Source organism: Typopeltis vanoorti, chromosome 11 (genome assembly GCF_054136105.1).
Source record: "Typopeltis vanoorti isolate ZY-2024b chromosome 11, IOZ_Tvanoo_1.0, whole genome shotgun sequence".
Lineage (NCBI taxonomy): Eukaryota > Metazoa > Arthropoda > Arachnida > Uropygi > Thelyphonidae > Typopeltis > Typopeltis vanoorti.
The window spans coordinates 73,505,850-73,526,555 of record NC_143559.1 but is presented as its reverse complement, the minus strand read 5'-3'; the positions used below and the strand labels follow the sequence as shown (position 1 = coordinate 73,526,555).

General features: G+C 36.6%; 1 protein-coding gene across 1 annotated transcript in view; it reads left to right on the top strand.

The window, feature by feature from the left end:
• Spt6 (transcription elongation factor Spt6) overlaps positions 1-20,706 on the top strand; it is a 651,062-nt gene that overhangs the window by 397,000 nt on the left and 233,356 nt on the right. The window contains exon 26 of the mRNA XM_090401053.1: positions 3,059-3,196. Coding sequence (XP_090257179.1) covers positions 3,059-3,196 — 138 coding nt within the window. The remainder of the gene's footprint in view (positions 1-3,058; positions 3,197-20,706) is intronic.

Here is a 20,706-nt window from a genome sequence, read left to right as displayed (position 1 = left end):
TGGTCTATGTAACATTGAACTCACCACTACATCTTCATCATATGAGATAACTCATGTGGATGATAAGGAAGTACTAGAGTTGTTGCACAAACTGAATAAGAATACTGCAATATGAAGTGATGGGATATGAGCACAGATGCTAAAAGCTGTTCAGCTGAACTGGCTATTTCCTTGATCAAACTGTATAATTTAAGTTTCAGAACAGGAAAGATTCCACAGGAGTGGAAAGAATGTTTGCTAAGGCTTTGCGCCACCCATTGTACAAGGGTAGTGCAAAAGACTGATGTATCCAACTATCGACTAATCAGTATATCAGGAGTGGTGGTGAAGATTTTGGGAAGGTTAGTTAACACTCACATTCTGAAATAGGTTGACAGAGAATCTCTACTTTGCAATGAACAACATGGGTTTACTAAGGGGAGGTCATGTTTTAGCAACTTGCTCACTTTCTATAATATGATAATGTTACCACTGAGTTAGACAAGGGGAATGGATAAATCATGATACTTTTGGATTTGGTAAGACTTTTAACAGAATACACCATGGAAGACTGTTGCATAATTTGGAGAATATGGGATTGGATTATAAACTGTTGGCATGGATAAGAGGATGGCTGACTGACAGATATCAAAAAGTGGTATATGGGGGGGGGTGAATCTGCAAGATTCAAGGGAACCAATGGTGTGCCTCAAGGATGAGACCTTGGTCCATTGTTATGCAATCTGTACATTACTGGCATTAGGAAGGATTTGACATGTGAAATATAGCTCGCACACAATCCAAAACCTTCACTATTTATGAAGATTACAACTGCAAATTCAGGCGAATCATCTTGTTACAATTTGTATAACTGACAATTTTAAGTAGAAAGTGGTTACACTTTCAAATTTTCTAATTGCACACACGAAGGTGTCACATGCTAAAACTCAACAGGATGGCTTTCCAAGAAGGCAAAACTGGAATATGAGAAGAGATTGGCCCTAAGATCCAAAGAAAATCCTAAGCAATTTTTTTAGCTATGTGGCCACTAGGAGGAGAAATGATTGTGGAAGAATGACATTGTCGGATAAAAATGGAAATAGAGTGACTGATGCAGAGGACATAGTGGAATTGTTCAATGAACACTTTATTGGAGTATTTCATCCTGGAGGAGTAGATTTTAATACTGGAGGGATAGGCTGATGATGCAAAGCGATCAGTAGTGCTGCTGATATGCAGTACTTGCAGAATGATTTTGAATAGACTGGAATTGTGAACATGTGAAGATGGCTATCAGTTCAATGGTAATAAATGTAAGGTCATGCACTATGGTGTGATTAGATATCCAGTGTCGTATTATATTGATGGGATTATGCTAAAAGAAACTGATCAGGCTAGGGATCTTGGAGTTTTAGTAGACAGAAACTTGAAGTTCAAGGGTCATAATGCAAAAATTGTAAATACAACTCAGAGAATAATGGCAATGCTGAAACAAACCTTGACATATAAGGAAGTCATTTTTATTTCTTTAGAAGGCCTTGATAAGACCTCACTTGGACTACTGTGCACAGGTCTAGTCTCTTATTTTCCGTGGTGATTCTGATACAGTGGAGAGAGAAAGAGAAAGTGTGCAAAGGAGAAAATGTCAAAAATGATATCAGAATTGTGGAATACAGATTATGAAGATAGATTGAGAATTTGTAGGCAGCAGGCAAAAGAGGAGTGATATGATTGAGACTCACAAACTTCTGAAAGGGTTCTACAGAATTTGAGTAGATGGAATTTTTCACTTTATGGAGGTTGGGGGAAAGGATGTCAGAGCATCCATAGAAGTTGAGAATGAATGCTATCAAGATGGGATTAGGGTTAGATTTTTTTCTCTGACTAGTGCGTGATTGGAATGGATTGCCGTTGGATGTTGTGTGTGCAAGTGGCATGAATGAATTCAATAACAGGTATGACAACTGCTGCAAATAATATGGCTCCCCTGACTCTCTGGAGGTATCTCTTAATAATAATAATAATTTACTAAACTTTACATGATTGTTATTCCAGCTCTTATCCAAATATTAGCAAAACTTCAATTCCAAAAACTGAAGCCAGTTTGGTTGGCTGAGTGGGTAATATGGGTATACTTTTTAAACTGCAGGCAGTAGGTTTGATATCCACTGAGGCATGGATGTTTGTAAATCTTTAGTTCATAGATTATTTTCAGAATATAATTTCTTATATTCTGAAAATAATCTATTTTCAGATTAGTAATGCCCGAAAGAATATAATTTCTTAGCAAGTCTAATTTAATTTGCAACCAAGTGAAAGAAACTTTCTTCACTTAATCTCTTATCCAGAAAATTTTAATAATAAGTAATACACCTTTTTACTACTGGTATATAGGAAATATATATGATTTTCTGCATTAATTCAACCACCATATGTCTTCTAAGTCTGGCTCCTACTGATGTGACCTCAATGAAGGTTGAAACATTCTAGGTAGTGACCTTTCCCACAGTGCACATATTATACACACCTGAAAGGGTGTGTGTGTGTGTGTGTGTGTGTGCGCTTTGCATATGTGGTACAAAGGCAATTAATGTAAAGTCATTAGCCTCTATATACAAGTAACCTAGTTGTGAATGTGCTTCATGCACAAAGTTCATTTTCTTACACTTGAATAAAGGATAAAACAAGAATGTAATTTCTTGGCTAGTTTAATTTGCATAATATGTTTCTGCAACTTAGCATATTGGTATACCTTAACTTTACATTATCCTGGTCTTTATATCTATCTATAGACAGAATACATATGATTAAACCATCCAATCATTTTAAAATACATCTTACTTCTAGATGTAGAATATATTTTGCCTGTCATCATTGCTGCTTAACCAGAATTTATGTGGGATTTCTAGGACATTTTAAGGTACCACTCGGACATTCAGTGTGCATTTATGCAATTTATGTAATCTTGATGCCAAAATTCTTGAGAATTCAAAATTTACTTATTTTAGCCACATTAATTTCTGATTCATGTTATTGATCCTATTTAAGATATTAATCTTTCATTAAATATTTCCTCTAGACTGATTTTAGAGACTATCCTCCACTTTTACGTCAGGCTATATCATTAGCTCGTAGGTTACAAGATCCTCTTGTAGAATTTTCCCAGCTGTGTACCCCAGATGAAGAAATAATCTGTCTCAAATACCATCCTCTTCAGGTAATTTATCTGTAATTTTTTTTCTCACTTCGTTTTTTTATATGATCAACAAAGAAAGTGGTATTTTTGTTGTGGTTGAAGCAGCAACTGCTGCTGTTTCAAGAGCTAAATTGCTATAATACTAATTAGTGATAGAAGTCACATTTTTTTTTTTTTTTTTGCTATGTTTCATAGCTATTTTCAATACAGGAAGATAACCACAATAAAGAGCTACATTTCTAATGGTTATAATACAAAAATTATATAAAAGGATCGATAATTACGGCCATAATCTTAATCCTCCAAGAAGTTTCGCAGATTTGTCTTCCATGAGTGAAAGAACTTTCATAAAGAATTATAAGAGTACTTTGCCAGATTGACCTACAAGTCTCTTTCCATCCAGTTCGTAAACTAAATATCTTCCTTATCTCTCCAAAGTCATCTTTTGGAGAGATAAGGTATTATATACAGAATTCAGTGAAGTAATACCAAAGTTCTGCACAAAAGCTATTTTTTTCTGGAAAGACTGTACAATGAAAACTGCAAAGCACATATTCACAATCCCAGCCTTGAGAAATATGATTACTTTAAACTTTCTCAATTTTGGGAAGCTATACAACTAATATTCACCATTCATGTGTTTTATAAATTGTAATTAATTTTTCAAATTTAAAAATATTTTATTGATCATTTTTATTTATTTCCTGATATCTGTCAATGCAAATAGTTATTCTCCTAGTGCATATAATATCACACACTTTCAATTTAATCATTTTTTTTTTTATCTTTCTGTATTGAAAATGGCTATGAAACAGCCAAAAACTACAAAAAAAAAAAAAAAACCTCTTTTACGTAAATGTATTCTGTCATTAATCATTATTATTATAATTGCTACCACTTGCATCTCAATTTTGATATCAGCAGCTAAATCAACCTCAGAATTCATCCAGTACTTGAATTAATGATTGGGTTTATTAATTAAATTAATCTTAAGTTCTTGCAATTTGTTCTTCATTACATATTTTTCTTAGAAACCTTCAATGTATTGCACCTATTTTAAATGTCAATGTTAATAAATTTCTTTGTTTTACCCAGTCTTAAACCTATCTGAGCACTAGCGCATTGTAAGTTATGTAACCAGAGTTGCTATTAAGTGCTGTGCTGCCAGTCATGTTGATTAGTATTTGTAGCTGTTAACAGTTTAATATGTTGATGTCAGGTAGTATCTGCACATGCCAACACTGTTCACAGGAACTCCTTTCAGCCTATGTATGTCACTTCTACTTTGGGCAGTACATTCTCACACAGCTTATATGGCATCATGTTAGTTGCAAATTTTTCAGTAGAATTTTATTTGTATAATTAGCATTTGTGAACTGTCTTAATGATATCGAAAATATAAAAACAGTTCAGACCAATTTCAGGCTGTGTGTGTGTGTGTGTGTGTGTGTGTGTGTGTGTGTGTGTGTGTGTGTGTGTGTGTGTGTGTGTGTGTGTGTGTGTGTGTGTGAGAGAGAGAGAGAGAGAGAGAGAGATTCATCTGTCAAGACTGCTCTGTTATGAACACTTTCAACATTGGAAGTGACTATCATATGTAAAATCCAAATAAACTGCCAACAAAAAAAAGAAAAATGTTTTGAAGATCAAAGCAAAACATAGATGTACACAAACTCAACATTAAAAAAAAAAGATATATTCCAATATGAACTAAACAACAGATTTAAACATCTTATTATAGATGACAATGCTGATCCATCAGAAAGTAATGACATTATTACCCAAAACCTTTTACAATGCTCACTTGAAATAACTGATACAACAAAACAGAAACAAAACAGCATATGAAGAAACGAAGAAAAATGAAACGATCAGAAAACGTATCACAGAAGAAATATGAAAAATCAATTGTAAATTCATACAACAAACAATTGAAAACAACTGTACTCTCAAAAAAGCCAAACAGCAATAAACAGATGGCTGCAGTCAAACTACAAGATGACATCATAACCAGAGATAGATATGCTATAGCAAAACGAATTGAAGAATTTTGCTCAGTATTATATCAGAATGATGAATTAAATGAAGAAGAAAAAAGAAGAAACTACGAAATAGCTGATTCTACCAGAAGAAGTTATATGGAGCATCCAAAGCCTGCAAAATGGAAGAGCTGCAAGTGACATTTGAGTTATAGCTGAATTGCTAAAAGCAGGTAGAGAAATGATCGACAAACTCTTAACCAAACTATTTACTTTATGTCTGAAGAAAAATGACGTACCAAGAACATGGAAGAAGGCTATGCTAATTCTGCTACATAAAAAAGGTGAGGCAGAAGACTTGACGAACTACTGACACCATCAGCTTACTATCAATGGTTTACAAAGTGTTTACAAAATGTTTACAAAAGTCTTAGCTCAGGCTTTGTATGACCTAGCACCACCCAAAAGAACAGGCAGACTTTCTAAGTGGCTTTAGTACAATAGCCCATATTCAAGTTGTACAGCAGATTATTGAACAGTGTAATGAATATCAGTTACCATTATGTCTTCGTTTTATTGATTACGAGGAAAGCCTTTGATTCAGTAAAAACTCTTGCAATACTTATGAAACATTACGAAACCAACAAGTGGAGGAGCCATAACATTAGGACCATCAAATCAGCATACACCAATTCCACAGCAGCAATTCGTTTCAATGGAAACATCTCTACTGTAGAAGTATAAGACAGGGTGACACAATATCTCCAAAATTATTCACAGTGTGCCTAGAAGAAATATTCAAACTTCTTGATTGGGAAGGGAAAGTCATGAAGATAAATGGAAGATATTAAAGCCATTTATGCTTTGCAGGTGACATAGTTATCTTTACTTCAACTACACATGAATTACAGACGCATATCCACGAACTCCAAATTGCTAGCAAAACAGCTGGTCTAAAGATAAAACTAAAGAAGACCCAAGTTATGTCAATAGCTATATCCAACCAGAAATAATAAAAATCAATAATGAGGAAATTAAACAGGTAGATCATACATATACTTAGGATAACAAAATATCATGGATGAAATTAAAAGACACACAATAGTTGAGTGGAAAGCATTTGGAAAATTACATTCAAACAGAAGAAATAGTTGAATTACTGAATGATCACTTTGTGAAGGTATATCGTCCAGCTGGAGATAATATTGTAACTGTGTGGAAAAGACTGATATGAGAATAGAGGTAGGTGAACTTGAGGTGCTGAAAATATTATGGAATATCAATTTCTATCACGAGAAGGTGTAAGATAAATGATATTACATCTTACCACGCTATTCAAGTCTTAGTGTGGGCACATTCCCAATGGAATAGAAAGGGATCAGAATATAATCGAACTTTGTTAATCATGGAAATAATGAAATCATGGCTGTAATGAGCAAAAAGTCATAATTTTTAATTTATGCATATTTGCATAAAGTTGCTCACTTTTATAACAAGTGTACTTCACGGATATGCCAGAGAAATTTTGGTAACTATGCAAACATTTTTAATTGCTTGGGTAGTTCTTGGAATAGACAAAAATGAAAGGAGAGACTTTTATGACCACTTTATTGGATTACGGGCTCATTTATAACCTGATCTGATCCTTGAGGACCATTCCCTCTCTGCCTGCAACTCTTCCCCCCCTCACTTTACCCAAACACTGCCATGAATGTAAAAACAAACCTTTCCACCTGAAACATGTCAACTAAAAGAAAGTGCCTCTCAGTTTGCACAAAAGTCAAAATTATTCAGGATTTAGAACATGGTGTAAAAAATGCTGAAGTAAGATTTCTTTGCCTCTTCAACAGTATCAAAATTGTGAAAGAATAAAGATATTTACATTTGGCATTGGAAAACCACATGACCAAAAAAAAAAAAAGTTAAGAAATGTGAGATTACATACGTTGACGAAGCATTGGTTCGCTACAAATGAACCAATGCTGGATTCTCAATAGACAATTAGATCTTGAAGGATCTGATTGTCTATTGAGAATCAGGCAGAAAAGTTTGCTAATTTTTTTTGACGTAATGGTTATGTTATGTCGGTTTTTAAATCACCCATAAAATACCACCACTGGGCTTATTGGAGATCTGAAGTGGCAAATATAATGTTTGGTTTCCACAACAGGGATTCTGGTTTCTACCCCCCCCCCCCCCCTCTCTGTGCAGTGCACGTGATACCCATCAAGGCCATGACAAACATATTAAGAGACCCATAACCTCCTCCACTTGTGGTACGTCAGTTAATACAGTGGTATCGCAGGCCAGCCGCTAGTTAATGCATGGACTCAAACTTCAGGAGGCTTTCTGATCAACTGATACATAATCCCTCTGCCAGGTTGTGCTTGGAGAGGAAGTCTGAGCAGTGGTATATGGGCAGGCACTGTTGAGGCCACTTCAGGTATGGAGACTGGTTTCTCTCTGTATGGAAGTTATGTCTAAGAGTATCTTCTCTCATTCCCCTCACTTTATCCTTCCATCTAATCACAATTATACTTATGAAGACTCCTACAAACAATGACAGTAACACTGCTACAAAAATGAATATCCCTTATAAACTAATTCCATCAAATGCATTGCATGACCAACAGACACAACATACAAATCACGCCAGAATCTCTTCATAAATGCCGTTCACCTTACATCTACTACTGTCCACCTCCAATACCCAAACTACACACTTCATGATTCTTTTCGTGATAAGGGTGACACCTGTGCCTTTGTGAAATCCTACACGCCCCGCCAGGGAATGGCTAATTTAGAACCCTGTTTTTGACCTTCTCTGGCTCAAGGCTTCCTTGACCCATTTAATGTCATTCATTTGCTGCATTTAGCAGTCTCCAAACACTGATAATGGCTCAGACCTCTTCACATTACTTACCTTGAAACATGACCATCTGCAATCCAATGTCCATGCTTCCAACTGGCTCTCCTATTCCAACACCACTGACCAAGCTGGGTCAGAAGCAGAAGTCTTTGCTATAAGTAATGACCTAACAGAAATTGTACATCTACCTACTCGAATTCCTAACCTGCTTCACTCTTTCCAAATACTCTGGTTCTCTTTTTTGACAAGTTCTCCATCCAGATACACCATTGCGGTCACCTCTCCTCTTGGCAACTCAGACCACAATCTTGTATTGGTCTCCCTTTCACCGAATGCTCCTACTCCAACCACTCCAGACATCGCATCCTCTGGCACTATAAAGGAATGAGTTGAGATTACCTCCAAAATTTTTATTCCTCCTTTCCTTAGTGTGACTTGTTTCCATTCATTGGACCTTAAAACCTGCTGTAGTTACAGAATAATTTCTGTAACTACAGCAGGTTTTATAATTTCTGTAACTACAAAGCAGTTACAGAAATTATTCTCACTAGCATGAAGACCTTCATCCACCTATTCAACCCATAATCCTCATCCATTTTCCAAGCCCTATTTCAACAAAAGTGTATCGAAGAAAACAAATTTAACTTATGTGGCTCGAACCAAGAACTCTAACTTTGTATTCTGCCTATACCAAAGCATTCAACATATGCAAATCAATCATCAGCAGATCCAAATCTGATTTCACAAACACCAACAGCAAAAACTTGCCTCCTGTCTAAATGGAAGTTGTGACTTCTGGTCCTTGCTAAGAAGAAGTTGCATGCAACTTCTTCTCTCCTGCACTTCCACCCCTCTCTCTCATCCTGGTAGCATCTATTACTTCACCCAGAGATAAAGCTGACCTCCTGGCATCTCTTTTACTTCAACTCCTGCTTAAACTACTATGGGAAATCATGCCTGCCATGCTGGAATTCAAGCACCATATGCCTACTGTAGTTTTGAAACAAAAAGAAATTAAAAATCTACTAAATAACTAATTTGAATACTAAAAAAGTCTTCTGGTCCTGATAACAAATGCCCTTCCTGCATTGTCTCTGCAATCCATTATACATATGTGATACTTAATCCTAATGCATTGAAGCAATCTCATATCCTGTTCCAAAAAAAAAGGGGGGAAAAAAGGGGCAGTAAAAGTCTACCGTCATCAACCAATTGCCATCACCTCAGTGAAAAAGGCCATCAATAACCAACTCCTCCACTACATAGAGACCCGTCAAGATATACAGCTGACCTCATAGCTTAGGTCACCACTGGATACATGCTATGGAAATGTTCAGAGAAACTCATGCTGTTGTCCTTGAGATTTCCAAAGCTTTTGACCTTGTGTGCCATCATGGCCTGCTTCAAAAATTACCATCCTTTGGTCTCCCTACCATCCTCTGAGTAGTCAGCTTTCTGTCTGGTCATTCACTGCGAATCATGGCTCCTTCTGTTTAAGCTTCATCATCAATGCTGGAGTGCCTCAGGTCTCTGTCCTATTATCTTCTCTCTTTCTCCTGTTCATAAATGACCACTAATCCCATCTGCAGCTTTGCAGACAGTAGTTCTCTAGATTCATGCTACTCATTTGACAAACCATGCAGTACACTGACATTCCAGGCTACAAGATCCTCTACAACCAATGCCTTAAAAATTGATCTCCATGCTATCCTTCAGTGGGGCTTGGACAACATTGTCATGTTCAATGCCATCAAAGCACAGTCTTGCATTTTCTCTCACAAAAGAGATCTCAGCTCATCCTACCTTGACCCTCGGTAATGCACAAAATCAACAAACAAGATCAGATCTCTCTGCTTACACTAACATTACATCTACACTCTCTCTCTCTCTCTCCCCCTCCTGGCATAAACACATCACACCAATTGCCTCCTCAGCATCCAAAAAATGAGGCATTCTGTTTTATTCAAGAGGCTATTTTGCACTCAATCAACTCTTAACTATATATAAACCCCAAATCTGCAAATACGACTACTGCTCACATGTTTGGGGTGGTGCATCTAAAACTTTTCTTAAAATCCTTGATGCTATTCAGAGGCAAGACAATTAGAGTCATAGATGAACACTCTCTCTCTCTCTCTCTTACAGATTCACTTGATATTCCTTTTGAAGAGCCTGCAGCTCTTCAAAAGGAATATATAAACTTCTATCTCAGTCCTCAACTGCACCCCAAACATGACACTGACGTGCTTATATGTCTTTCCATCTCTCATGTATTTGATCAATATATAAAAATATATACGAGGTTGGTCTGAAAAGTTCTCGTCCTAGACTACAGATGGCAACACTATCAGCAAGATTTTTTTTTTTTCTAAGTTGGTACATCTGTCATAAGCATCTATGTGAAATTGCAAGTCATTCTCTCAAGCAGTTTGTTTTATAGAGCTGTCTGAAGCAAAAGGTTGTCCCTTGAAATGGATAAAATTGAGTATTGTGCGGTTATAAAATTCTTTGTAAAAGAAGATTTAATGCCAAAAGAAAATCATAAAGGTTTATGGGCACTCTTCTACTTCGTTTTTGACAATTAAGAAATGGGCTGCTGAGTTTAAACGTGGCTGTGCCAGCCTTGAAGATGATCCACGTGAAGGACTTCCAAAAATTGTAACCACATCAGAAATAATTTATCAAGTGCACGATATGGAATTGGATGACTGGCGAGTCAAAGTGTGTGAAATTGCTGAGACTATAGGCATTTCAAAGGAATGTGTTGGATATATTTTGCATGAAGAATTGCAAGTGAAAAAGCTTTGCACAAGATGGGTGCCGAGCTTGCTTACCACAGGTCAAAAATATGCTCACATGAAAATCTCTGAACAGTGCTTGGAGCGTTTTAAACAAGATAAAACTGATTTTGTGCATTTATTACTATGGATGAGACTTGGATTCACCAATACACACACAAAATTCAAAAACAGCGGATGGAAACTGGTTGTTAAGTTCCAAAGAAGACAAAGTTGATTCCATCAGCAGGAAAGGTCATGGCATCAGTGTTTTGGGATGCTAAAGGTATTTTGTTTGTTAATTATCTTGAAAAGGGTAAAAACAATAACCAGGGAATGTTATTCCAATCTTTTAACCAGACTAGACGAAAACATTCATGAGAAAAGACTCAGTTTGCAGAAGAAAAAAATCATCTTTCATCAGGACAATGCACCTGCCCACAAAGGTGTTTCGGCAATGGGAAAATTAAGGGACCTGCACTACGAATTGTTGGAACATCCACCCTTTTCCCCAGATTTGGCTCCCTCTGACTTCTATCTCTTCCGAAAACTAAAAATCTTCCTCACTGGTCAGCATTTTTCTTCGAATCAAGAGATGATTGGAGCTTAGAGGGGTATTTTGCAGATCTTACTGAGAACCACTGCAGGGACAGGAGCATCGCTGGAATAAATGTATTAGTCTTAAGGGAGATTATATTGAAAAATAAAAATAATTTTGAAATTATAAATTTGTTTTTTTCATTTAGGCAGAGAACTTTATAGACCACCCTCGTATATTATTTTTCTCTCTAATACATTTGTTTTTCTATTTAGTTACTAAGAATTTAAAAAAAAAAAAAAAAAAAGAGGTAGTTTAATTCATCACTGATATAGTGAGTATGATAATGAGAAAATTTTGTTGGTCCTGTAGTACTCGTTATAACCAAGTTCAACTGTAGTCTAGAGATCAAAATATTGAGAAAACTTCATCATCATCATCAAATTCCTGACATGTACCCCTCAAGCGGTGTATAGGATATGATAGTACTAAATGAAAAATTTACACATTATTAACTTCCTATCTACAATTTTCCTCCAAATCAGTTTATTACTTGTCAAGACTCCAACATTATCAGATCTTATATTTCTATCGTCTAAGGCACTTTGTACCATATCAATCCACCTATGTCTTGGTCTTCCTCTGGGTCGTTTTCCTGCCAACCTGGCAGAGAACACTTGTTTTGCGAATCTTTCCTTGCCCATTCTGTTTAAGTGACCATACCGCCTGAGATTAGCTCTGCTAATGCATTCCTGGATGCCGACAATGTCAAGTTCTTTCCTAATATCCCCGTTTTTTAAATTATATTGCCATTGATGCCATCTGTTCACGCCTCTAATCTTTCTCAGGACTCTCATATCTGCGGTCTCTAGTCTTTGGTCAAGTGTTTTACTTCTGACCCAGTTCTCATATCCATAAGTTAAAATTGGTTCGAACACTGTCTTGTATACAGCTAATTTAGTGTTCTGACTAATTTCTCTCTTATTCCATATGAATTTATTCAATTGATTCTTCCTACCATACCAGCTTTGTTGATTCTGTTGTCTATTTCCATATTTAATTTACCATCTTCAGTAAAAATCGTGCCTAAGTAGCTGAAATGTTTTACTTGTTCCACAGGTTCCCCGTTCACAACACAATTTGACATTTTCAACAATTCTACCTATTTTCATTGTCTTTGTCTTTTTAATGCTGACCTTCATACCATATCTATTACAACAGTTATTCAATTTAGTCATGGACTCTTGCAAACTTGTAGCGGATTTATTTAGAAGTATAACATGGTCTGCGTAAAGCAAAGAGCTGACATAAACATCTCCAATTCTGATATCATGTTTAATACCACTTTCCCTCGTAATGTGATCCATATAGATAATGAATAACAGAGGTTATAATGTACATCCTTGTCTCACACCAGATTTAACATTAAACCATCTTCCTGTACTTCCTTCAAATCTAACTGCTGACTTACAACTCAAATAAAGACTAAGTATTGATTGATATAACGCCCCATTGACACCATATAACTGTAGTGTATTGAATAGCTTCTCTCTTGGCACCTTGTCATATGCCTTTTCCAGATCAACAAAACTTAAATACAGATCTTTGTTATATTCCCATGCTTTCTCAACTGTTTGTCGTAAAGTCAAGATCTCATTTGCCTCTATTTGGCCTGAATCCAGCTTGTTCTTCACCAAGCTTTTCTTCCACATTTCTTCTCAACTGTTTCTCAAGTATGCTTGCATAGATCTTGCCAGGAACACTCAGTAGGGAAATACCTCTGTAATTCTCACATTCAGTTTTATTTCCCTTTTTATATATGGGTAATGGTCGCTCACCTTCGATAGAAGATAGTACAATAAGAAGATATATGGGTACTATTAGAGGTCTATTCCAATCATCAGGAATTCGTCCCTCTGTCCAGGCTTTCTGAACTATGCAGTTCTTGTGTGGAGGCTTAAGTGCTGTGAGGACATTATGTTGGAGGTTTAATGGATTTTTTACAACACTCAAAAAGAATTAAAATAGAATTTAATACTTCCTATATTTCGTCCTAGTCACTAGGACATCTACGGGGATTACAAAAACAATTAATGTAACATGCACACAAAAACTTACAATACTAATCCCAGCCACGTGGGTGACACTAAAGTCCTATCTAGGTGGAGCGCCCTCTAAGGGCCGTAGTAGGTGGCCTGGAATGTAAGGTGGGACCTCTGGTGATGAGTGTTTCCCAAATCTTCGGAAGTTTAATACAACCATATTTATTAAGATTCTGTTGTCTATTTCCATATTTAATTTATCATCTTCAGTAAAAATCGTGCCTAAGTAGCTGAAATGTTTTACTTGTTCCACAGGTTCCCCGTTCACAACACAATTGACATTTTCAACAATTCTACCTATTTTCATTGTCTAATGTAACATGCACACAAAAACTTACAATACTAAGCCCAACCACGTGGGTGACACTAAAGTCCTTTCTAGGTGGAGCGCCCTCTAAGGGCGGTAGTAGGTGGCCTGGAATGTAAGGTGGGACCTCTGGTGATGAGTGTTTCCCATCTCAGTAACCAACCAAATCTTAATAAATATGGTTGTATTAAACTTCCGAATATTTGGGACTTCCTGTGTCCACCATGGAGTTCTGATTTTTCTATGCTTGCAGACAACCTCACCACATGCCTCTATGGCGGAATCAATCAGGGATTTCTTCAAGGCTTGCCAATGAATCTCCAAGATTTGGTTCCTGTTCTCAAACTCTTTCATTTTTTCTTCAATAATCTTTGTGTATTTTAGTCTACAGTTCACATCTGAGAGCAGCTCGACTTTTATTCGCTTTAAAACTTTCTTACATGTTATTCTTTTCAGTGTGAAATTCACTTTTATCCTGCTCAAGACTAAATAGTGATCACTTCTAATTTCAAACCCTCTGTACACTCTGGTGTCCTTACCAGGGAGAAAACATTGCTATCAACAATAACATAGTCAATGAGACTTTTCTTATTCCTTGCCTCTTCTCTCCATGTGAATTTGTGCACGTTTTTATGTTGGAACATGGTGTTAGTAATAACCAGTCCATGTCCTAAGCAGAAATCCAACAGGTATTTGTCATTATTATTGGCTTTGCTCTTTTCTCCAAATTTTCCCAAAATATTTTTGTATGTCTGACAGTCATTTCCTACTCTGCTATTTAGATCCCCCAACAAGGACTAACTGTTCCTTGTTCATTGTGTCAGTTGCTTTCGCTAAAACCTCAAAAAATTCCTCCACCTCTACCATAGTAGAACCTTCTGTGGGACCATAGGCACAAATAAGTTCTCATTGTCCAATTCCCCATTCTCATATTTCCCCACATTACTCTACTTGTGACTGCCTGCCATTCAAGAAGATTAGCCTCATATTTTGTGTTGAATACTATGGCTACTCCTTCTTTTCCTTGATTGTCATTTTTTGAATATAACATTTTGTATTTATTGTTCAGAAAGATCTCTCCAGTTTTTGTCTTTTTTGTTTCAGTCACCCCTATTATTTGATCTGGTACTTATCTAATTCTTCAGCTAGCTCCATTTCTTTGCTATTCAGGCTTCTTATGTTGATAGTACTGATTTTTAACTCTGGTGATGTTGAGTTGGGCGTGTGCTTTCAGATTTGTTCCAGTAGCTGACTTTTCATTGTTCGCCCTAGTTCCCTGGCGAAAACAACGGGGGGGGGGGCTTGTTTAACTGGGCGATTCCCCAGCCGGCATGAAATTTTGTCATGTTGTACCATCATTTTCTATATTGGTTTAAGCCAATAAGAATACAATTTGGTCAGCTGAATCCCAAATTGCCAGCCCATCCTCGTTTGTTCAGTATCCAGGTAGATACTCAACAGGATGCACCACGAGAAGGCGAGGATTGGACATTAGGTCAGAAGCCCTGGTCGATTCTCTGCATTCCTTTAAAGTCTATGTGGAGGTCTCCTCTCATTTATACAGCTTTGACCCTTAAGCACCTCTTGAGAAAATTTAGGGACTAGAATTGAAAAATGGATAGAGAGGAATATGATACTTGTTAACATATTCCTCTCATTCAATAAAAGTGATTATAGCGAGCTTGCAGAATGATCTAAATAAAATGACTTTTTTTTTGTAACTCCCACCCATGAGAGGTCGTGAACATACAGTACATTATTGCTGTGTGCAGAAATAAATTTTTTCTATTATTTATTATCAGTTTTGCATTATCCTAAAACTATGCTCAAGAGACCAAACATGAAACTTTGTCAAGTATTCAGTGACCAGGGCAGTTTCACACTAGGCAATGAAATTCATGTTGCACCTAATGACATTTGCTAACATCTATGTCTGTGACATGATTCAAACCGCAGCCTTGGAGAACAGGTACACTAACCAGTTGCTTATCCAGGCTGGAGAATAATAATAATAATTTATTAGTTATACTTCAATTATTTATTAATAATTTGTGTCCAAGGTCAGGAGAATAAATCAGGTAGGAGGTAGATGTTGTGGAGGATATGGAGAAAGGTGACCAGCATGGTAAGGAAGGCAAAACCATATTATGAGAGGTGGTAGCTGAGCTTTCCAAAGGGAATCCATCCCAAAGAGTTTTTTGTTATATAGCAAGTAGGAAGAAGACAAAGAATGTCTGGAAAGATAATTTTAATGAGTTCAGATGGTAGAGAGGTAACAAAAGCACACAAAATTGTTGAGATACTGAGTGACCATTTTGCAAGCATATATTATCCAAGTGAAGATATTATTATTATTTGCTACCTCCAGGGAGTCCATAGACTCATTGATGGAGAGCACCTGCTCTACAACTCTGTCTCCACCAACGGACCACAGGTACACCAATGCCATCTACTGCTGACCACCACCACTGGTATTTCCACAGACAGTCACAGACATCCATGCCGCGGGATTCGATCCAGCAGCCTTTATGACAGAGGTAACAAGAGTTGAGGAATTAGAGATATTTAGAATATTGCAATATGTGAATCCCATCCAATCTCACAATACAATGGGATTGGATAGGATATCAGTTTGCTTTTAAGAATGTGCAAAGGAACTGCAATGCCTTTGACTGGGCTGGTTATTTTAAGCCTCAGCCCTGGCAAAGTCCCAAGAGTGGAATTCCTTTGATAAACAGGGATCTGAATCTGTGGTAGCAAATTATATACCAATCAGTATACAGGAATAGTAAAAGTACTGGAAAAGTTGGTCAAAAAAGAGAATTCAGGAATGGGTGGATAATATGATACTATATGAGAGGCAGCATGGCTTTGTGAAAGGCCTTAGTAATCTACTTTTTATAATACACAGAAAGCTGAGTTGGATAAAGAGAATGGCTATACTGGATTTTTGCAAAGGCATTTGACAGAATACCACATGGAACTCTGTTACGTAAACTGCAATAAATTGGGATGTTTATGAAACTGGTGATATGGATAAAAGGGTGGCTGATGGACAGCTACCAAAAAATTAGTATATGGAGGAGCAAAATCCAGGAGAAGGCAGGTGACCAGTGGAGTGCCACAGGGCTCTGCACTTGGACCACTGCTGTTTAATTTGTACATAAATGATATAGGAAATAATTTGAAGGCTTGTATTCAGTTGTTTGCTGATGATGCTATCAATTCCTAATGTCAGCAAACAACTGAATATCTGCCTTCAAATTATTTCCTATATCATTTATTGTACAAATTAAACATCAGTGGTCCAAGTGCAGAGTCCTGTGGCACTCCACTAGTCACCTGCCTGCTCCTGGATTTTGCTTCTCCATATACTAAATTTTTAAGGCTAATATTTTGGGTAACTCCTAATTCATATACATATAAACACACATCCTCATGAGCCAAATATTATGACATTGTATTTCTCTGTTTAAATTTCCATGGCTGTTGCCGTTATTCATGTCGAAATTTCTAGAACAGTTTCTAAAAGGAAAAATACAAATGGCTCATACATTAAGGATTAATAGCATCATCAGCCAACAACTGAATATCTAGAACAGAAACTATATTCATATAGTTTCTATTCTAGAAACTACATCAAAGGCATACCATATAAATGGAGCTCCCTCCTGAAACAACACAGAATCAGAACAATATACAAACCTCTAAACAAAATATCTACCTGCCTAACACATACCAAGGGTTGTCTAAACTCTCTCTCCTTCTCAGGTGTCTACAGCATCATTCTCTGCCTGTGTGGAACTCAATATTTCAGACAGACAGGATGAACTTTTTTGGTCAGGAAAAAAAGAACCAAAAAGCAGACTACCCAAAATGCTTTAGAGAACGACCACTTCTTAAGATGGAAGAAAGGCAGGCTACTTCACAAATCCCAATTAAAATCAGAGAGACTGTTTCTGGAAGTAGCACAAGTTCTACAGAACTTGGTACACTGCACTTTCTATCCATCAGCATTAACAACAGGAATCACCTCAAAGTGCACCACTGTTACCCTCCATGCTTGTCACTGTTCTGTTTAATCAGATAATTTTGGCTTGTGTCTTCCCTGAGTATGTAGTGTTAAATTCCCTTTGATAATTCATATTTATAAATTTATTAGAGACACAAAAACACACGTGTTGAAAAGATTATGTTATTAATTATTAATAAAATACTATTTGACGTTTCAACCCCTGTATCAAGGTCATCATCAGGAGGATACATGTGAATAAGGAACAAGCTACATGATATAGACCTGTATACCGATGAACTAAATCTACGTTAATTAATCCTTTTTCCTAGCGTGACCTCTAGAGAAAAAAAAAATAAATAAAAAATACAACTACAATAAACTGCTCAAGTCCTCATGTATTAATATTCTTCTGAATTTGTACAGTTCTGATTGTTATAATATGATTTCCTTCAGTTGCTGTTGAATGTCACAAACACTTCACCAGGTTGTCTTCTTGTGGTGGGATTTTTCTTCGGGTTGTTTAGGTTGTAGATGGGCCCTCCACATTCTTGGAATGGTTAGGCCATCATTTTTGTTGAGATTTGGGTTATGTTTGACTATTTCACATGACTCTTTAAATTTCCTCTCAAACCAGGTTTTGGTGCGGTGTAGGGACTTGGTATTTTTCCAATCAATTCTGTGGTATGTTTGGAGTGCGTGGTCAGAAAGGCCGGTTTTTCCAAAATGGAGGTATTAATGTGTCATTTGTGTTTTGTCTAATTGGGATAGTTCGCCCTGTTTCCCCTATGTATGGTATGTTACATGTGCATTGTATTTTGTATACCTCTAGGTGGGCTAGGTGTGGAAGAGGATCTTTAGAAGAACTGAGTAGGTGTCTTAACTAACTAGGTGTCATAAGCACCCTTAAACACAGAGCTCGAGCCCAAACTATTTGTTCTAATGAACAAGCTCTAGACCAGGAATACAAGGTCATCAACCAAACATTTATAAAAAATGGATACAGTAAAAAAACTATTCACAAGATTCTCCACAAAGATACTAGTAAGAACAAAAAAGATTTCAGGAATGCTATTGCCATTCCTTATGTTAGAGGCATTTCTGACAAAGTAGAACACTACACAAATACAACATTAAAACCACCTTTAAACCTCCAAATAAGTTAAGACACCTACTCAGTTCTTCTAAAGATCCTCTTCCACACCTAGCCCACCTAGAGGTATACAAAATGCAATGCACATGTACCATACATAGGGGAAACAGGGCTAACTATCCCAATTAGACAAGACGAACACAAATGACACATTAAATACCTCCATTTTGGTAAAACCGGCCTTTCTGACCATGCACTCCAAACATACCACAGAATTGATTGGAAAAATACCAAGTCCCTACACCGCACCAAAACCTGGTTTGAGAGGAAATTTAAAGAGTCATGTGAAATGCTCAAACATAACCCAAATCTCAACAAAAATGATGGCCTAACCATTCCAAGAATGTGGAGGGCCCATCTACAACCTGTATAACAACCTAAACAAGCTGAAGAAAAATCCCACCACAAGAAGACAACCTGGTGAAGTGTTTGTGACATTCAACAGCAACTGAAGGAAATCATATTATAACAATCAGAACTGCACAAATCCAGAAGAATATTAATACATGAGGACTTGAGCAGTTTATTGTAGTTGTATTTTTTTTATTTAATTTTTTTTTCTCTAGAGGTCAGGCTAGGAAAAAGGATTAATTAACTACGTAGATTTAGTTCATCGGTATACAGGTCTATATCATGTATCTTTCTGATGATGACCTCGATACAGGGGTTGAAACATCAAATAGTATTTTATTAATAATTAATAAAATAATCTTTTCAACACGTGTTTTTATGTCCCTAAATTTATAAATATGAATGCTGATCACCGTGTAACCTTAAAAGAAAGAATCCCTTTGATAATGCTATAATGAAAATGTCAGTTATAAATAATTAATTTTAACTAGCAAATTATTTATCTACATTCTATCGTCTACATAATTTTTTGTTCCAAAAATTTCAGCATGGATAAAACATTATGACCCCCTTACATATTTCCTGCCAACTAGACTGCATGATTGGCTGAAGCAACATTCTTCTCATGGACGTACTGAGGCCTCTCAATTTCCAATTAACATGCCGTTGACTGCTAATTCTTACCCTGATATTGTTTCAGACTAAGTCTTGTCCTATGTGGTGATGATGTGGTCTGGTAGATCTGGACTTTTCCTACATGAAAGTGTCTTGCTTGTTTTGCAAGGCTTATGTTGAGCAAACATGGTTCGAAATCCATGCATTCCATGTGTGCGCTTTCCTGGCCACCTGATTTTGAATCCCATCAAACATTTGTGGGATCATGTGGAATGCAACATCTGCCAGTCAGTCGATGCCAGTATCTTGCTCAGTTACTGACCTCCAGGATGTTATTCTGACTAGAACACCTTCAATGGTCTAATATAGTAGAGTCTTGACCAAAGGAAACCCAACGTACCACTAGGTAGGTGGTCATAATGTTTTGGCTCATGAGTATAAGAAAAGTGTGCTAAAAGCCAGCAGATTTGTCACAGCTCATCTCTTTCAAGAATATCCTGGATTAGTCCTAATCAATTTTTTATTACTTTGCGTATAATGCTCACAGGTAAATTTCCACTCAACAGGACGATCAAAAAGATGTATTGATGTAAAAGCTGTACCTTAACATATATCTCTTTATTTTAAGGTTACACGGTGATTAGCATTCATATTTATGAATTTAGGGACACAAAACTTAAAACTTAGCATCTACCTAAGCCAAAGTGTTACAACTAAAATTTGAGCTATCCAGTTATGTTAATCCAAAAATTTGGGATACTTTGGGCAAGATCACAGACGACTCGGCCAAGCACCTATTACTCAAACACAAAGAACGAAGTTTCAAGCATT